Source organism: Rhinatrema bivittatum, chromosome 12, assembly GCF_901001135.1.
Source record: "Rhinatrema bivittatum chromosome 12, aRhiBiv1.1, whole genome shotgun sequence".
NCBI classification, from domain to species: Eukaryota; Metazoa; Chordata; class Amphibia; order Gymnophiona; family Rhinatrematidae; genus Rhinatrema; species Rhinatrema bivittatum.
In genome coordinates this window covers 17,575,792-17,595,473 of record NC_042626.1, presented here as the reverse complement: position 1 = coordinate 17,595,473, position 19,682 = coordinate 17,575,792, and the positions used below count along the sequence as shown (strand labels likewise).

Below are 19,682 nucleotides of genomic sequence, written 5' to 3'. Positions count from 1 at the left end.
GCAGCGATATCACTGAAAAGGGGATACTTTAGCAAAGAAATGCACACTACAGCGATATCACTGAAAAGGGAATAATTTAGCAAAGAAACGCGCACTGCAGCGATATCACTGAAAAGGGGGTAATTTAGCAAAGAAACGCGCACTGCAGCGATATCACTGAAAAGGGGGTAATTTAGCAAAGAAACGCGCGTTGCAGCGATATCACTGAAAAGGGGATAATTTAGCAAAGAAACGCACGCTGCAGCGATATCACTGAAAAGGGGCTAATTTAGCAAAGAAATGCGCACTGCAGCGATATCACTGAAAAGGGAATAATTTAGCAAAGAAACGCGCACTGCAGCAATATCACTGAAAAGGGGGTAATTTAGCAAAGAAACGCACGCTGCAGCGATATCACTGAAAAGGGGATAATTTAGCAAAGAAACGCGCACTGCAGCAATATCACTGTTGTTATAACATTGAAATTCCCAGGAAAAATAAAATAAAATAACTGAAAACCAAGGTCCCTAAGTCTATGTAAATATGAAAAAGTCCCCAGAAACTTCATAGACCCCCAATATAAAGTGTCTGAGTTTGCCTCTGCCTGTTTCCCATCCAGGCTGGGTAGATATCAGAACTCTCCACTTTTATTTTCATCAGGATCCCAACGCTGAAGGCATCACCGCTGACTGTAGAAAGACTGAGAGGAGCTCTCCACCCTCCCAGTCCCAGCTGCTGAGCGCGCAGGAAGAGCCCTCAGCCACCCTCACGCCAGCCACTAATCAGCTCATCCAGGAGGTAAGATCTGCTGGGATGGAAGAGCACGGATTTGGGGCTGGGATTTAATTACTTGATTTTCAGAACCTGAGCTCAAAGCAAGGTACAGTCAGGTCCGGTAGGTATTTCCCTGCCCCAGGGGGCTTACAATCAGGGATAGATTTATTAAACCGCCATGAGGGTATAACATGCGAAAAACAACATGTAGCACGCATAAAACACTGTTTTGTGGGATATATGGGTCAAAAATCCACCCCCTATTGAAACTAGCTGCTTTTTAAGCACTTGCATACATAAAATGCAAATACATGCGAAAACAGCTAATACATAGGTAATCCTATGCTAATAAAATAATGCGGCTTGCCAAAAATAAGGGAAGCTGTGTTATTTTAAGGAAAACTGAGGAGGTGAAGATATTATCCTGCCTGAGCATCGGGACACCCGCACATGCTCCAGTGCTCCCAAGGTAATATTTAAAGGGCCACGCAGGCCAAAAATTACCCCTCCCCCTGTGAGGTCCGGGAAGAGCCCCGCCCATCATCCCGCTGCCTCCAGACATAAAATTAAAAAAACCAAAACAAATGTAAAGCCATGTGGCAACACCTGACCCCCCCCCTTCCCAAAAGCCTATCCTTTCCTTAAAAACCACTCCCCCCTGCCTCCCCCACTTCCAAAGGTGAAATCCCTGGAGTTTAGGCCCCTTTCAGCCCTCCCTTACACAGACAATTTCCCTGGTGTCTAGTGGGGCCCCATGGACCTCACCCATACTCCCTGAAGAGATTCTTGGTGTCTAGTGGGGCCCAGAGTGCCTCATAGCTCTGGGCTAATCGATGTCTTTCAAATTGGTGCCGACCAGCCTTTGCCACTAAGGCAGGCCCTCCAAAGCAGAGGCGAGTTTCCTGGACAGAACAGGACAGAGGAACTGCTGCCTCTCATGCTGTAACTATTCAGTGTAGAGATGGAGGCCTGCAGTTCAGAGGTCAGTCAGGCCTATGTCAACGGTAAGTTTATGAGAAAAACATTTATCTGAGCCAGTAATTTTCTTGTGCTCCTTTGAGCATGCAGCTCAACCTGAATCGGAGCCAGGACCCTTCATTCACAACTGCCTGGAATGTTTTCCCCATTTTATATCCCCTCCCAATGTACTTTAGTCCAGTCATGAGTCAGGGGCCATGTACCAGGGCTCCTTCTGGAACCTTGCAAGCCTGGGTCCTAAAGCTGGCCCTTAGGTGTCACCATTGCACAATGACTGTGACTCCTTCCCCTTCTCCCGCCTGCTTCCCCTCAGGGGACGTAGAATCCCCAGCCTTAGCCAAACCAGAGAGCAGAACATTAGAGCCAGGGACTGAATCCAGGTCCCTCTGCATGGCAATGCAGTATGCTGACGCTGAACCTCCAGGCCAGCCCAAAATTCAAGAAATTATGAGGAGACTGAGCTGACGTCATCTGCTTATGCTCATACTCTATGATGGATCACCTCTCTTCTTCTTCTTATCTCTTTTAGGCTCTGACCTATGGTGGCCTGGAGGCCTTGGCGCACAGCCCCTCCTTCATTACGCTGACGAAGCTGGAAATGGCGGAAGCCTTCTGCATGGAGATGGGGGACATGGAGAAGGCCACTTCCCAGCTCATGAGTGAAAGGAAATGCCTGGAAGCCTTAAACACCACCTCCCAGATGTGCAGTACCTCTGGAAGCTTGTTGTACAGCTCCCCAAAGCGTGGCGAGTCCGTAGACCATGAGGAAACTCTCTTTGTCAGCACTAGCCTGTGAAACAGCTTGATTATGTCCTTCCTGATGACATCATGTGTCTACATGTGAGAATTACTTGCCGCCATTGCTGATTTGGGCTGCTTTCTGAAGCCTTTGCCTGGTGTCTGGAGGGTAACCTTGGAAGCCATGCACCTTTCCTCGCATTTCCAAGACCCGATTGGCTGAGTCTTCACCAGTCTTCTGCCTGGTGGAAGATGCTGCGGAGAATCCTGAAGCAAGGTTTCTCTTTCTTGGAGGAGCGCTCTTAAATAGAAAAGACGCCCTCCAAGGAAACATTTTAGGAATGCCAAGATTGCATTTGTACAGCCTCAGATAGGCTGGGGGGCCCCCTCCCCCTGGTGTTCTGTAACACGTGAGGAAGATGGATCAAAATGTTTGACACCAAGCGTTTTGATGTGGTTTTCTGGTTTTCTTCTTCAACGTTTCTTCTTTGTCTCAAGTATGAGAGATTTTAGGACTTTGTAATGTTGACGGTCATTATTCACCAGAGGATGCCCATCGATGTTGAAAGGCTGGGTGGTTTCCTGGTGTGACGTATCACAGAATGAGGCACAACAGGCCGGGAGATTCAGGCTGCAGGAACAAGTGTTTTTGAAATTCTGTTTTCAGTGCATTATGGGGGGGGGGGGGGGGGGGGGTAATACGGTTTATTTGTAATAAAGATTGATTTGCACATCCATTGGTGTCAGCAAGACTTCTACTTGCAGGAACATACTGTACAACCTCCTCTATGTGCATGTGCATTCCTTTGAGATGAGAGCAGTAGGTATTTCAAGAGATCTATATTCAGCTAGAGTCTGGATAGCAGAGTTAATTGGATAAACTTATCCGGCTAACTTTGGAGAAATATTCAGTAGTACAGCTGCACAATTGACTATAGCCAGCCATCTTAAGTAGTCAGCTGGCTAACCACAGCCGGCTAACTTTAGGACAGCTCTTCGACCCAACCAGACTTAGCCGGCTAAGTTAACCGCCTAACTCTGAATATTGGAGTTAGGCGATCAACTTAGTTGGCTAACTCAACTCCTCCCAGTTATGACTCTGGAAAGCCCCGACTTATCCTGCTAAATTCTAGCCGCCTAACGTATTAGCCGGATAGAATTTAGCCAGATAAAGGCTGAAGATGGATAACTTTTCAGTTATCTGTCTAAATGGCTTTTGAATATCCACTTCTGTCATTGTATTTCTTCTAATTAAAGGTAGTTTACAGGATGAAATACCCACCCAGATGCAGAATAAATTTTAGACCCAAGCAGGCCCTGCACTGGCTCACCTTCTGCTGCTGGAAGCAGCCATTTTGTACCTACAGCAGTCAATGATGTCAAAATGTCTCCCACTTCCTCCAATGGGGAAGATGTTGTGAGACCACTACTGTGCGCTGGAAGCAGACAATGACTGTTCCCACTGACAGCATCAGGGAGCCCTCTTTATGGTAAGCTAGCTCTCCTTAAAATGTATTTTCCAGCTGTTATATATGAACAGTGATGTATGAGGACATCACTGTTCACATATGCCCCTTCCAGAGAAATATGAAGAGGATTGGTAAGAAATTCTTAAGCAACAGGCTACTTCCAGACAGGGCTGTGCTTTGACGAGTTGCACTTTTAAGTTTTCTTAAAATGCTTGCAATCCAGAAAGATCAGTTACTGTACAGCTTGCTTTCTTGAGTGTGAGAAGTCAACGTGCTGTTATGGAGAAGGCTTTGCAGTGGGTAGGGGGTATCCACTGAGAAGAGGAGCCGAATGCAGACTGGTATGTGCCAGACTCCTGAATTAGCAGGGCTGGGTGTCCTCCTGCACAAAATAATGTAAACTTCTGCACACAAAACCTTAAAATTCTGCAAAATTCTACATAGTTTGTATTAGTCAAAATAACACATTATACATGACAGTCTTTAAGTAATTAATTTAAAATGTAATACAGAAAAAAGTTATTACTTAAAGATGCAGAGTTTTAAATATTTTGAGCAGAATTTCCCTAGAAGTTCACTGTAAGAGTGTCCCTTCCACTCTCTCCCCCTGCTCCCCTGGCCAGTCTCCTTTCACTTTGCCCTCTCAGGCCCCAATTTTCTGATTTGTTAAGTCAAAATTAAAGTCCATTGTATCCATAAATATGAAGTTACAGATGAATTTGGTACAGACGTGGGGGTTCCCTCTGGGTAGGTGTCCTTTGCTTCAGCAATCTGGGCAGAGCTTCCCATGCTGATATAAATGTGCACAAAAGCTCTCCCAGCGGCCTATGGAAAGGGTTCCCCTTCTAACACAGAAGAGGAAGTCCCACCTGAGGCTCCAGCTCGTTCCCGAGCACCCAGCCCTGTGTCCTGGTCCCACCTAGGCGGCGATCCGGATGGGACTCTCCAGGTCTTACTTCATCTCCTTAGTTTTTGCTTTAAATGGTGACTCCTCCTGTTGAAAAGCCCTAGGATCGAGTACCTGCTAACCCAGCCTGCCTCCCGGTGAGAAGGGGGTGGATAGAAACCTCCTCACGGCAGAGAGAAATCCTTCCTTAATCAAAAAACTTCCACGACTTGTGTTCTGCTGTCAGAGGTGCTTTCCACATTCCGGGGGTGAACGGGGGGGGGGGGGGGCTGTCTGGTACGGGAGTCTCACAGGGGTTCAGTCAAAATGTTTCTTACTGCAGCTAAGAACAGAGAGCTCCTCTTCAGAAAGCAAAGGCCTGAAGGCCTCACCAGGAGGGAGAAACCAGATGTTTTCTTACTCCGTGTGGGACCACAACTAAACTCTAAGTACACCCCATGATGACAAAATGGCAGGGTTAAATAAGGTTGAGGCATCCAAGCACAGCCCACCAGGTGGGAGGGACTGATGGGGGATGGAAGGCTCATTGATGGTATTGAAGTATCTAGACTGGAACCTAGGGACATACAGAGGTGGACTGGCGGCTCCAGCCGAGATGGGATAGTCTTCAGCTCATGGCTCTGTCCCTGCAACTGGACATTAGCCAAGAGGCTGAGATCTCTGGAAGAGGCCTCGGTTACACCTGATGGCATGCTATTCCTGAATGTTTGCAGCGGTGCATGAAAGAGTGTCTCCCTGGATATGAGAGTCATTTTATACTCGTGATCAGTTACAACCTCTGAGAATCAAATGCTACATCTCCTCTGCCGAGCCTCTCCCATAAATCCACAGTTTTACTTAAATACTTCTGCACTGTTACCAGATATCTCTTAACCTCCTCCAGAGTAAACTTTCCTGACAGGATAATTGTTCCATCCCTGCCTCTCCCCACCCCCCACCCCCATTTGGCTTTGCTCCCCTTCTTTAAACTTTCTGATCCCGAGGTGGCCAAAGCTGCTGTTCTGTATGGCAGAGGATAAGCTTTACCAAATCTTATCCAGAGACAAAGCTGTTTTACTCATCTGCAAAGAGCCGCCATGTGTCCTCTTTGGATATTGTAGTGCAGGTGCTTCGGTCATTTTCTGATCTGATAGGCGTAACATAGTCTGGCTATGATATTTGATGGCCTGGAAGAAAACGTCGATCATTGCGAAACAATACAAGATTGTGATCACATTTTGGCCACCAAGAAGCAGTATCCCTGCTTGGTTCCCCCAGGGAGAAGTGGCTTCTGTTCTCCCTTGTTGAAAGGTGGCAGCCGGAAGTAATTAAAAAAAAAGCACCAGCGAAGCTTATCTTTAACTAATATATATTCAAATTTGCAGAATTTTGCCTCCCTGTGTGACAGTAATCAATAGATGTCTTGTGTTCAGCAGCTGGGCGTTTATGAATTTAGTTAAGAAGGGCTTCCATCTGTGTCTGCAGCTGGACTAGCCCCAGGCAACAGAAGCACTGGCTGACGGATGAGCTGGTTACAGGAAGTCAGGTTCTTATCCAGGGGAGCTCATCTTGGTGCATTCAAACCCCCCCCCCGTCAGCATGTTCTGTTCTAATGTCCTCGGCCAAGGCAAGTCAGGTATATGAACAAACCTCAGAGACTCCAGGACAGATGGGGTTCCCTTTACTATTTGAGGTTGCTGTGAGCTCTGCCATGGCTCCGCCAGGCCTTGAGGGTCTTCTCAGGCTGCACGCACCAGTTTGTGCACTAAAGGGAAAAGCCATGCGCTGAAGCATGGGGAGGCTGATATTTAATGCTACTTAGCCGGATAAATAGGGACTTGTCCAGCTAAATGCCAGTTGCTGAATATCTGTTTATGGTCAGCGGACGCTACTTAGCTGGTTAAATATTTATCTGGCTGTGGGCAATAGGTAGATCAGGGCAGGGCTACTTACCTGATTACCTTATCCAAATAAATGCCGATATTCAGACTTATCCAGTTAAGTTAACTGAATAAGTTAGAGAGGTCTAAAGTTAACTGGGTATAACTTATCCGGCTAACTAGAACTTATCCGCCTATACTATATTCAGCAGCGTAGCCCTTCTAAGTTATATCCGGCTAACTTAGAGAGCCGGATATTGTTGAATACTGGGCCCAAAACGCTGTGTGTGCGTGAGCATACATGTGCAACTTAGAGGGAACACTGCCCTGAGAGATAGTTATTATATGAGACATGGGCTTAATTTATTGTACTGGGTGAGCAATGGTAACACACGGACACTCTGCAGCCTTCTGCTAAGTGACATCATGATGTGCCTCAATGGAGCTAGCGGTGGTGAAGGAGCTGCTGCTGCCCAGAGCCACTCACTGTGCTAAATAAATAAATAAACCTCCATCAAGTCCTTTGCAGTCCTGATTTCCCTAAGAAAAGCAGGCAGGCAGATGCCTGGGTTTTGTAAAGCTTCTCAGTGTTATCCTACGTAAATGACCTCGGCTTCATCATATTCTGGTCATTTTCAAGGGCGTAAACTGTCACACCACGTTTCCCGCTGACCAGTCCAGTTTAGAGAAAGATATCCTGCCTCTGGATGGACAGATCCAATAATCACTAGAAATGGAATCTGTTGATCACTCTAATACTCTACAGGGGGTGAATCTGCCACCCCCAGCCCCCCCATTCTGTCATCACACAGTTTTCCTAACATGGTAATGGCACCATAAACCTGGTCCTGGGGAGCTTTGGCCATTTCTGGCTGATCTTCGGTTACCAGCTCTAGCGCATGGAGGGAAGGTGGCACTGTCTGTGGGTGAAGGAAGTAACCTAAGGGTAAGCCAAGCCGTTTGATTTCTCTGCTGTCATTTTTAACCATTTATAGTAAAGTTACTGAATTCATTTTAGACCAGACATGGTGTTTGGCTAATGGCCTGTGTTCCTGGGGTTGGGTGGGTTGCAGGAGTGCTCAGAGTGATGTTATCTGGGACCCCTCACTGGGAGAATGGTAGTGAGCCTGGGTGCAAAGCCTTACCTCCCCGGGCCCCCTCCCAGCTGTAATCCTAACACACTGCCCCTCCAGGTGAGTGGTATTTCTTCTCCACACTGCCCCCCTCCCCCGCCTCCAAACAAAAACAATTAAGTAAAAGAAAGCATCAGTAGCAGCTGTTTCACATCTGGATCCCATCACTGGCATTCACATTAGGATAAATCTACAGATCAGTCAGCGGGGCGCCCTCCTCCTCATATCGGGAGACTTCCCTGCTCATTATTCATTTCTCCGGTCGCTCTTTCTCGTTTGCGATTTTTCTCTTTCACCATGTCCCTTGCTCTCCACATCTCCTTATTTCTTTCCCTCATTCTTTCTTCTCTCTTTGTATTTTCCTTTTTTTTCTCCACCTTCCTTCCTTCCTTTTCACTTTCAATCCTTTCATCTCCTTTGTTTTCTTTCCTTCTCCCTACCTCCCTCCTCCTATCTCCCTAAGCACTCTGCTTATCATTTAACCTCTTTCTCTCCCCCTCATCGATCTTTTTTTTCTCCCAATCACACACTCTCTCTTCCCTTCCTGCCCTCACCTTACACACCAAACCTCTTCAGAGGGAAGGAGGTAAATCAAGGAGAGCCAGGACAAGGAAGCAGTGCACAGAGGCTGTGAATTCTTTAGCAAAGCGTCTGAGTGCAGTTGCAGTTGGCTGGACCACTCACCCAGATCAAAGCTGAACAGACTGATCCAGTCCTGGGTTTTTTTCCCCCTTGTGGTTCTGATGTCTCTAAGGAAAGTAGGAACTACACTGAGGTGGAACCAGGCATGGCTGAGCCTGTTCCTTCTGACCCAGAGTCAGGTGGCAACCCTAGCTGGCATCCACTCACAACATTCTGGCAAACTTGCCATATGAATAAGATCTCCTAAGACAGGCAAATCCAGGCCTAGTCGTGCCCTATGGCATATATGGAGATGTAGTTTGTATTTCCCTAAACAAAAATCCCTGCATGCCGTGAGCTAAAAACCAGGATTGGATCTGTGGTGTGTGTAGGAAATGTATCAGATCTCCTATTGCAAAGAACAGCTTTCACCATGCACAGGTGGGAAGTGCAAAGCTTTATACCCCAGGCATGCTCACTTAAGTTCAGTGTAAGACCTGGCATGGCTCAGACTGCTTTGCAGTAGGATCCCTAAAAATGCTTCCTAGTTGTGATCTCGTTAGTGTTCCAGGAAGTTTGCAGGAGACACTAAAAATAAAATGGCACACTCCATTTCCAGCTCTGCACTCCCCGTATCAAATATTCTCAACCAGTTCTCAGTATCCCAATATTAACTAGAAAAGGCAGCAGAACTTGTCTGTCCCTGGCACTGTGTTTAAAGGACACCCTTTATGGAGGACAGGACGGCTCACCTAGGTAATATCTTTTACTAGGATTCTTTCATATTAATGACACACAAGTTCCAAGGCATCTGTAACCAGTAAGCCAAATGATTTTTAAAATACATAAACACGTTTCTCCTTCCACTGATTAATTAAGCTCTGTGCAGGCAATGTCGGGGTCATAACCGCTTCCTCAGTTTCCTGTCCTTGTCCCTGAAGTGATTGCTTGAGGCTTCATAAATACTTGTTTAAAAGACTGCTTGAGTTCAGGCCATGCCACTTTCATCCATTATTCACTGCAGTGGCTGGAAAAACCTGCCAGGTGCTGGGGATATGAGAAAGAGGGAGGCACTACATGATGCGGGACCCCAGAGCAAGATTAGAAGATAAGGAAGCAACCATAGTTGATTACCAGAGGCACCTCAGGGTCTTCCGAGTACCAAGAGCAGGTTTTTATAATGGGAGTGACTATCCTTGTGAAGGAATGTGTATCAATGTGCACGTGAAAAATGAAAGTGCAGAGCTGCCAGCTCCTGGTGAGAGGCTCAGAAACATAGAAATGACGGCAAAAAAAGGACCAAATGGTCCATCCAGTCTGCCCAGCAAGCTTATGATAGTATCTGTCGCACCGTGCAGGTTACCCCCATACTTAGCTTACCAGACCATAAAATGCAGGGCCCTTGCTATCTGCTTGGCCAGAATGTGGCACGCTTTTGATTCATTTATTTATTTATTTGCAGGTTTTTCTATACCGACATTCGTTTAGTGACATCATATCGGTTTCCATTTAACATGAAAGATAGCAGCGGCGCTTTACATTTGAAGAAATGAGATAAGTAGAATAATAAAACAAACTGGTTAATACAAAATAAAAAAAGAAATAATTGGAATACGTAGGTAACCAAAACAATTAATAAATATTGTGAGATAAAATGCAAATTGAAATCCTGTGAAAAACAAATTGTAGAAATGAAAGGTAGTAGGGAGATCATCATAAGGGTGAAAAAAAGTGGAGAGTTCAGGAGGGCGAGCAGGAAGGTAGGCGCCTACTGTTATTATACGAGTGGGGGTGACTCAGGCGAATGCTTGTAAGAGCATTTCATGGTTAGACCTGCCGCCTGTAGACCAGAAGATCGCTTATTCTAGACTTGGCTGGGATAGCATCTCCAACTCTGATCCTGAAGGGCCACAAACTGGTCTGTTTTTTTTTCCAGGCTATCCACAACGAATGTTCACAAGATGTAACTACCGGTATGTCAGAGCTTGTTGCATGTGTGTCTGTGTGAGAGTCTGTGTGCTTGTGAGTCTGTGTGAGAGCTTGTGTGTGTGTGTGTGTCTGTGTGAGAACCTGAGTGCATGAATGAATGTGTGTCTGTGTGAGAGTCTGTGTGAGTGCCTGTGTGCCTGTGTGTCTGTGTGAGAGTCTGTGTGAGTGCCTGTGTGCATGTGTGTGTAAACCTGTGCAGCGGCGGATTCCCGCTGAAGACCGGCCCGGGGATTCGCCACCCAGGCCGGCCCAGGAGATACCATGTGGTCTGCCGAGCGAGGCTTTGTCATGGCAGCGCTCGGCAGACCACGTGACTAGCGCGACCGACCCACCGGGGGGATGCCCGATCCCCCGATAGGCCAATCCGCCCCTGAACCTGTGAGAGCTCATGTGTCTGTGAGGGAGAGTCAGGGAGTGTGTGCGTGCAAGGCTGTAAGGTTTGCTTAGGGTACCTAATACCCTTCCCTTGACCATGGGTTCCGTTTGGGGGAGAGCGTCAGATTTTAAAAATAAGATTGCTGGAGGGAGCTGGGCTTTTTTTGATGGGCCCGGGACAGAGACTGACTGAATTGGGGGGGGGGGGGGGAAACATTAATTGTTCGCACAGGACAGCAAAAAAGCTAGCACCGACCCTGTGCACACAAGCACCCTGATACAGCACAAGCACACAGGTTCTCACACACACACACATGCACACATGGCCTCTTTTCTCCTGGCCACGTTGGGATGAGCTCCACCACGGCCCCACAGGCCAGTCTTTCCTTTGGCCCCGCTGGCCTTCTTGCGATTGGAGAAAAGGGCCAGAAAGCTGTGAGAGTACACTTGCAGCTAAGAGGGAAAGCTGTGCTTCTTAGTGTTTGGGTACTTGCCAGGTTCTTGTGGCCTGGTTTGACCTCTGTTGGAAACAGGATGCTGGGCTTGATGGACCCTTGGTCTGACCCAGCATGGCAATTTCTTATGTAATTTTTGGCTGCCAGCGGCCCGCCTCGCTTCTTCCCAGCCTTTTCTCATTTTCGGCTGCCAGTGGGTTGAGCTTCGCCAGTGGCGCCGTGTCCTCTCCTGCTGCTGCTGCCACCCCCGAGGTGTGTCGCTGTGTGCACACGCGGGTGTGCCAGGCCTGACCAAAGTCTAGTTCTAAGGATATTCCGACACAAGTTGAACTGACAAATAGGGCAGAATTTAAACCAATAACAAAGGAGGATACTCCAAAAGTTATTGCTTGATTAAGCCGTGGAGATCACATTTCACCCATCCTCAGAAACCTACATTGGTTACCAGTGAATTTCAGAATCCTTTTCAAATCAATCACCCTAATACACAAATCCATCCATCATCAACTCCAACTCGACCTCGAAATCCCCCTCAAATTATATTCCTCCAACAGACCAATTAGAGATATTCACAAAGGTTCGCTGAATTTCCCCCCAACTAAAGCTACATGCCTTTCCTCGACCAAAGACCGAGCGTTTTCAATAGCAGGACCATCTATTTGGAATAATATCCCCTTCAAGCCTTAGATTGGAACCTTGCCTCCTAACTTTCAGAAAAAAACTCAAGACGTGGCTCTTTCATCAAGACTTCTCCGATCCTCCAGACAACCACTAGTCGCCTTTTACTCACTTGGACGAAGGTATTTTTTATTCTCTAGAACGATGGACCCTGGCACTTCTAGGCTAAAGCACCTTAAGCTTTAGCCCATATTCGTTAGTGTATTATATTACAATTACTTCATGCCTTTACTTTCTTCCAGCTATCTTAGCTTCCAAGTTTGTTACTCCCTGTTAAATGTAACTTTGACTTATTCACCGCTATTGTTAATTTCTCCAGTTATTGCTTCAGTTATTCCTATGTTCTATGTAAACCGATCCGATATGGTTATCACTATGAAGGTCGGTATAAAAAAGTGTTAAATAAATAAATAAATAAATAAATTCCTTGTGCTCTCCCTGTGATCCTGTTCCTTTCTGGATATTAACTGGTTTGTCTGCCCAGATGTATCCTATTATTATGCATATCATTAACAAATCCTTGGGGGAAGGAATCATTCCAAAAGAATTTAAGCAGACAATAGTGCGGCCTATTAAAAAAGGTAACACAGTCTCTGGAGAGAATCTAGCAAACTTTCATCCGATTTCCAGCCTACCCACTGTAGCCAAACTATTAGAGAAATGGGTATTGTTATAGCTTGAGCAATTTTTTTAAATTAATAAGGTGCTGGATTCACGGCAGTTGGCATTTTGACAGGATTGTGGTATGGAAAGTTTGCTGGTGTTATTACTTGATTATTTTCAAGTTGATGTTGCTGCAGCGATTGATTCAGTAGACCATTCCATTTCACTGGACCGACTGCACCCTATTGGTCTTAAATCTATCATATTGCTTCTTTATTATTGGGTTGAACTCCGCGGATAACTATGGATCATAATTCATCTTCTTGGCAGTTGGTCCTCTTTTCCATGCCCTTGATGTACCCTATTACATTTACGCAGATGAATTATATTACCTTCTGCAACTGATGGTTAAATCAACATAATTCTGCAAATAGGCCATAAGAAGACAGTCTGAGCTTATACCAATAAGAAGACAGTTGATTTCTACCAGGAACCAGATTCCATATGGCAGCTACAAGAGAATTAGGTTAAAATATTTTTGGATATTTGTTCTGTAACAATTGGATGTAATGCCTAGCTTGCAAGAATGCATAGAAATGTTTACGTGATAATTAGAATGTACACTGCAAGTCAGCAAAGGACAAAAGTGTTTGATGCTGATCTGAATAAAAATGCATCAGTTCACATGTACCTTTTTCATGCCATTCCTTAATCACTATTGATTGTATACCAGGTAAGAATCCAGGGTTACCACTAAAGGTAGAAACCCAGTAATATCTGATGAGATACAAAAATAGCGCCAGGATAATACTGCAGGGTGCAGTAAAGGACATTTTTTTTTAAAAGGAATAATAGTATACCTTCTCCAGTATGTACCAAACCCATCAAAGACCAGAGTTTAATCCAAGTTTCTACAAAATGTGGAATACAAAATTGATATTCCCCTGCATACCATTCAAGTAAAAATCTCATTTGACAAGCCACATTATAAAAATGAAACTCTGGCATATTTAATTAAACTCCCCTGAGTTTTACTACTCATCAAATTAGAATAACCAATATGCACTCATTTTGCCCACCAAATAAAATGGACTAATAGAGATTTAAGCCTTTTTAAGGTCCTTATTCAATAATCAAATTGGAAGCAATTATGCCCATTTTAAAGTCATTGTATTGGCTTCAGACTGATCTTAGTTTTTAAATCATTGCATTGTGATGACTATCCACTAGCTGACCCATATCGAGCTTTATGCTCCAGCTAGGTCTTTACAGTTTGCTTAAGGCACCTCGAGCTGGAACACAGCAAGCTGGATCAAGAACTTTTTCCCAAGTCGGTCCAGTGCTTTGCAATGATCTGCCTCCCATTCTTAGAGTATATGAGGATTATAAAACAACTTAAGGCCACCTTTTTAAAGTGAGTTTATTCATCGTGATCTGTAAGTCAGTCCTGGTGAGATATGTTTTTATCTGGTTTTTATTTTGTGATGTTATGTCTGTGTACTGATTTGATGTGCCTATGATTGTTCACCTTTGTAATCCGCACTGATCAATTGCAACTATAAGTACGTTACAATAAAAATAAAATAAATAAATCCTTGGCCAATGTGGGTACTCTGCAATCATTAGGGTCAAACTATGCACCTTTGTTTTTTTTATATGGTGATAAGTTGCGCTGTCCCTTCCCCTCCCCCCAGAGTTTCCTTCCATACACTGGCGCTGTGCTCAGGAATTCTTGAACCCATGTCAGAGCCAACTCATCAAAATGACTAGGGTGCTAAACTTAACACAGATTATCCCTCCCTGGACACAGTAAAGGAGCTTGCTCAATATTGGGGATGTTCAAGCACCTACTGCTTGCACAGAGCAGAGATCCACTTTCTGGTAATGATGTGCATGGAGCAAAAGTTGTTTTTTTTTCCATTTCAGGGGGGTTAGAAAGCGGGAGTTATTGGTTTTCCATTTGTTTTAAAGTTTATTTTGGTTTGGTTCATTTGCTGAACCAAAATAAACATGAAATAAAAAAAAAAAGCCAAAAGAAATTTTATTTATTTCAGATTTTTATATACCGGCATTCGAGACAGAAGTCACATCGTGCTGGTTCACATAAAACAGGGGTGCATAGTAAACATAACTATAACAATGGTGTTGAAAAGGCAGTTACATATAACAGGGTGATAAGAACTTGGCTGAGAAGGAAGAGAAAGGAAAGGTTATTAAATTCACACAGGTAAACGATAGAAGATAAGGATGACCATGGTGTATTTGGAGATTAGTTAACCGAGTTGGAGATTAGTTAACCATGTTGGAGATTAGTTAACCATGGTATAGTTGGAGATAAGGGGTGGCTTGGAGGTGTTCTATCAATTGGCGTCCGGGAAAGCTTGTGTGGTTCCCTGCCCTCCCTTCATGGCCAATCTTTCCCTTTCTACAAGGGTGGGGAATCTCTGATGTAGAAAAGGGCAGCTGCCATCCTCATGGCTTGAATGTTACCTATAGGTTTACTTCTGTCTTCTTTTTTTCTACTGTACATGACTGATTTTTGACTTATATAAAGTAACCAGGGCTTAATCTGTGGAGGACTGACCTGGAACACAGTTCTGGCACTTCTTTTTAGGCTTAAGAGGCATAGTAGGGATGTTCTGCTCCAGCCTCGCCCCTCCAGGCAGCCTGCAGGGAAGAGAAAAAGAGGGACTGAACCTGGAGCACACAGCGAAGAAAACAGCCCCTCCCCCGCATTGCAGGGAACAGAAGGGGAAGGGGTGATACTGAAGCAGACACTCCATAGCAAAGAACAGACTCAAAAGTGGGTTTGGATCAGCACAAGTTTGGAACTTGTGAGCAGCAGTGCCAATTGTCAAGGCTTCAACCCTGGCCTAGAGGAATAGCAAGACTGCCAACAACGTTCAAAGGTATGCTAATTCAACCCCTTTTTGTGTCCATTACCAAGAGCTTAATTTCTGGCAGAACTTCCTATAAAGGCATTCTGCCACCCAAGAAAGCAGAGCCAGCAATGCATGTCAGTTCTGGCTCCCCTGAGGAAACAGAACAGAGCCAGGAGTTGCATGGATTCTTTATGGCCCCCTAGCCCTTGGAGGAAGCAGAGAAGAGAGTGACAAGGGCAGCCACCTGGCTTTGTTTCTGTATGTGCCTGTCTGTGTGCGCGGGAGAAAGTTCATACCTGGCCCTGGTCCTGCCCCTTTGCACAGGTCACACCTAACACTGGTTTCCCGCCCCGTTCCACTTCCTTTTTGTCTACAGATTAAGCTATGATAGCAACCTTAGTGTTAATTTTTAATGAATTAATATAATGAATATGAATAAAAAGGTAACACGTTTACAAAATAGCAACACTTAATATAAAATTACAGTATGCACCAGGCGCCTGCATTGAGAAACTGGATGACTTTGCAACCTTTTCAGTCCATTTAAACCCGAAGCCCCGCCCCAACTGCATGGATGCCTATTGGCTCCTCCCAGTGGCGCGGCTTTCCAGTTAAAGTCCCGTCCGCTGATGGTAAGGAGGGCCGTTGGCTCCTCCCAGAAACGTGACCTTCCACCTGAAACCCCGCCTCTCAGCGGCAGGACTCGCGTTAGGCTCCGCGTCGGGGGCGTGGCCTCCAATCTACAGCCCCGCCCCTTCTTTTGCCTGCGCCGCAGACGGCGCGCGGCGGGCGCTCTGGCCGGGGCCGGGCTGGTGGGATGCGGGACGCTTTGCCCGCGGGAGCTCGGCGCGGGGACGGATCCCCTGTCCCCAGCGACTCCCGGGCATGACAGGACGCCGAGCAGTCTTCCGGTTGTCTGTGCACGCCGAGACCTAGGGAGGAAGAGGGGATGGCGGCTCCAGGCGATTGCTGTGTCAAGGTGGCTCTGAGGTGAGAAGGGGCTGTGCAGGTGAAGGGGAGAGGGAGCTGCATTGTGCACGAAGGTGGGCAGTAGTGCATGGCTGTCTCCCCTTTAGCAGCCATGACACGGGCTACCGTTTGATTTATTTGTATTGTTATTTTTTTATTTTGCATCGATTTGCAACGCATTTCGGGCAAATCCTGTAATCCGTGCGGAAAATAGAAAAGAAATCGATGCAGACAGGACAACCTCCCCCCCCTCCAACCCATGGCTTTTTCTTCCCCTTCCTTCCTCCCTCCCTCCCTCCCCATTTGCAGCGGGTGATTATTTTTCTGTGAGTGATTCTCTAAAATGTTGCAAAGGCGGCGAGGAAATCCGGTGGCTCACATGACAGTTGGTGCAATCCGGGGCTGTGTCTGGTTTCTTTGTTTTCCATTTTCGTTTTTATTAAACCTTTTGTCGATTGATTGTGTTTGGACAGCGGACGGATTCCACCACTTAAGGCTCTCGGGGGCCCTCACCTCACGGCGCTTCCCCTTGATATTCCAAGAAACAAAGATGCGTTTTCTGGCAGGGTGGCTTTTTCACGTTTGCTCAATAATGCCCCGAGACAGGTGCTGAAGCAAACACCTTGCTCATAGAGTCTAGGTCGGACCTGATTATGAATGCTTTTTTTTTTCCTTTTGCATTATTTATCATTTCATTGGACGAGGGCAGAACAAAATAGATGTAATTCTTTTCTTGAAATACCCACCTTTGTGCTGCGTTTAGTTGGAAGGCAATGTCATGGCCATTTTGGGTATATTACCTTTTTTTTTTTTTACCTTTCACATCAGGTTCAGGCTGGTACCAGTTATCCTTCAGTGTGTTCCCCTGATCTTCTGGGTAGCCAAGGGGCACCCCCAGCCTTTTGTTCTGGGTTGGTAGAATGATCTCTGCCTGTGCATTGCACCTTGGAGGGAGGTGGCAGAGGGTTTGTGAAGGTTCACATGGGGTTGACCTTTACCCATGCTGTTATGTGCTTGAATGTTACGGTGACCTTGGCCTTAATTTAACAAGGCTAAAACCAAAATTACAGGACTGACTGAAGGAGGAAATGTGGTGGAAGAAGCTTTGACTGTTGAATTGCTCCCAAAGCTTTATCATGGGAAGAGGCTTGTGATCAAATTATTATGAATGATTCCTACTGAGGCCCTAACCTAGGACAAGCCTGTGAATAAGGGATTATAATCTGTGTGTGAGAGAAGCTTGCATGGCTGCTGTGTACCTGTGCGGTGATGGGGCACGGTGTGTGTGTGTGTGTGTGTGTGTGTGTGTGTGTGTGAGAGAAGCTTGCACTGCTGCTGTGTACCTGTGCGGTGATGGGGCACGTTGTGTGTGTGTGTGTGTGTGTGTGTGTGTGCGCGCGCTAGGTAGGGCTTGCACTGCTGCTGCTGCCTGTGCTGTGGTTGGGGCAGCCTGTGTGCATGTGGGGAGGGGTAAAGGGGAAGTTTGCACTGCCGCTGCCCATGCTGTGGGTACACGACGAACTTCACATGCAGTCACTCCGCCTCGCTCCCGCCCATCTCGCTGGTCTCCGTCATTTACCTGGAGTGTCATTCCCATAGAGGTGACTTTGGCCGCCCCCCCCCCCAGATGTCGTTCTCACAGGCCCGCGGTGACTCATTCCTGCAGGGTGCGCTCTTGGAAGAGCAGCCCGGCTTCCTCTGACACATCCCGCTCCCATCACTTCACGCAGGCCCTTCAGTGCTGACACCGCGCTTCGGCCAGGTGCACTTACAGTAGCCGAGGCCGCTCTTCTCTGGCGCCTTGCCCGGACAGTAGTCGGACTGCCTCTGCGATGGATGTCGGCGCAAGTCGGATGCTTTCGGTGTAGGCTTCCTTGGGCGAGAGAAGGAGAGGTGCTCGCGGGATCTGATGCCCCGGGGGATGCAGGGGGATGCAAGATTTATTAATCTTGCTGTTCAGTGGGAGTCTGCCTCCAGTTTCTTAACACAAGAACCTCGTTTCTTTCTGTTTCTTAGTCGTGTGGGGGGCTTGAGAGGTTGATGCAGCTCCCGAGTCCGTCGTGCTAAAGGTCAGCGGGAGCAGAGATGGGGGTGAGGGGGCTCCGCACGCTTACGAATCCAGTGCCAAGGCTTTGTGCGGCGCTGTTAAGCCGGATCAGATGTCCCAGCTGTTCTGAGTCTCCAGATCCTTTGTTATTAAGCCATTTACAGTCGCTGCAGGTACTCAGGAAATTGGGGCCTGGTTCTGTTGTTTTTTTTCCCCTCTGTCATCCTAGTTAGCCTGCTTGGGGAAGGGAGAGGTAGGAAGGGGAAGGGTTGTGGGACTGGACCAAAATCTTATCTTTGGGGATCAATAGAAATCTGCCAAAAATGTGTTGCATGTGTGTGGCAGAGAAGGAAAATGCAGGTCTGTGCGAACCCCCGATACCTAGCAGAAAGCTGTACCTAACCCTGCGTCCACTTTCTAACGACAACGGAGACCGCGCTGGAGGTCTGGGGGGAGAGGAAAAGGACCAGAGGTCCAGGCCGTGGAATTGACTCAGGAAGCTGGAGGTGTGGTAGTTTGGGGGAGGGAGAGTTGGAAGTCTGTGAAGCGGCGGTGCGGCAGGATTGTTTGTCACCCTCCCCGGGATGTTGATGCCCTGGGCTTGATGCTGGGACCCTGCAGGGGAGGCTCAGCAGCTTTGAGAGCATCTGACCACGGCAGAGCTTGGATGATTCGTGCTCTGCCCCAACAGGAAAGCGCTTCCGTGAAACCACACACGTGGGGCCTTTGGCGACCAAAGCACGAGGCGCGGAGAAAAAGAAACCTGAGAAGGGATGTGCAGTTAGTGTAGCTGTGTTTAAAAAAAGGATTGGATAAGTTCTTGGAGGAGAAGTCCATTACCTGCTATTAAGTTCACTTAGAGAATAGCCACTGCCATTAGCAATGGTAACATGGAATAGACTTAGTTTTTGGGTACTTGCCAGGTTCTTATGGCCTGGATTGGTCACTGTTGGAAACAGGATGCTGGGCTTGATGGACCCTTGGTCTGACCCAGTATGACATGTTCTTATGTTCTTTCTTATGTTTGGTACAATCATTAATGAGCCCTGCTCCCCAAGAGTCTCGTGCGGGGTGAAGCCTGTATTCACAGAAACCTGCGCTTTATGTAAACAGAGTTTAAAATGTAAAGTTTGTCGCTGTTCAGTGTGTCTGAAAGGGAGCCGCCCGTGCACTACCAGTACGTGTATAGCCTAATGCAGTTCTAAGAATCGTGTTTTTATGCGTGT

At 46.7% G+C, this 19,682-nt stretch overlaps 2 protein-coding genes across 6 annotated transcripts in view; both read left to right on the top strand.

Moving 5' to 3' along the window:
• CACNA1S (calcium voltage-gated channel subunit alpha1 S) overlaps positions 1 to 3,152 on the top strand; it is a 73,584-nt gene extending 70,432 nt beyond the window's left edge. The window contains exons 43-44 of the mRNA XM_029572973.1: positions 640 to 777; positions 2,261 to 3,152. Of these exons, the coding sequence (XP_029428833.1) occupies positions 640 to 777; positions 2,261 to 2,527 (405 nt within the window). The 3' untranslated portion in view covers positions 2,528 to 3,152. The remainder of the gene's footprint in view (positions 1 to 639; positions 778 to 2,260) is intronic.
• A 13,064-nt stretch (positions 3,153 to 16,216) lies between these two features.
• KIF21B (kinesin family member 21B) overlaps positions 16,217 to 19,682 on the top strand; it is a 79,774-nt gene continuing 76,308 nt past the window's right edge. For all 5 annotated transcript variants that reach the window (XM_029573113.1, XM_029573114.1, XM_029573112.1 and 2 more), the window contains exon 1: positions 16,217 to 16,430. In XM_029573113.1, coding sequence (XP_029428973.1) covers positions 16,390 to 16,430 — 41 coding nt within the window. In that variant the 5' untranslated portion in view covers positions 16,217 to 16,389. The remainder of the gene's footprint in view (positions 16,431 to 19,682) is intronic.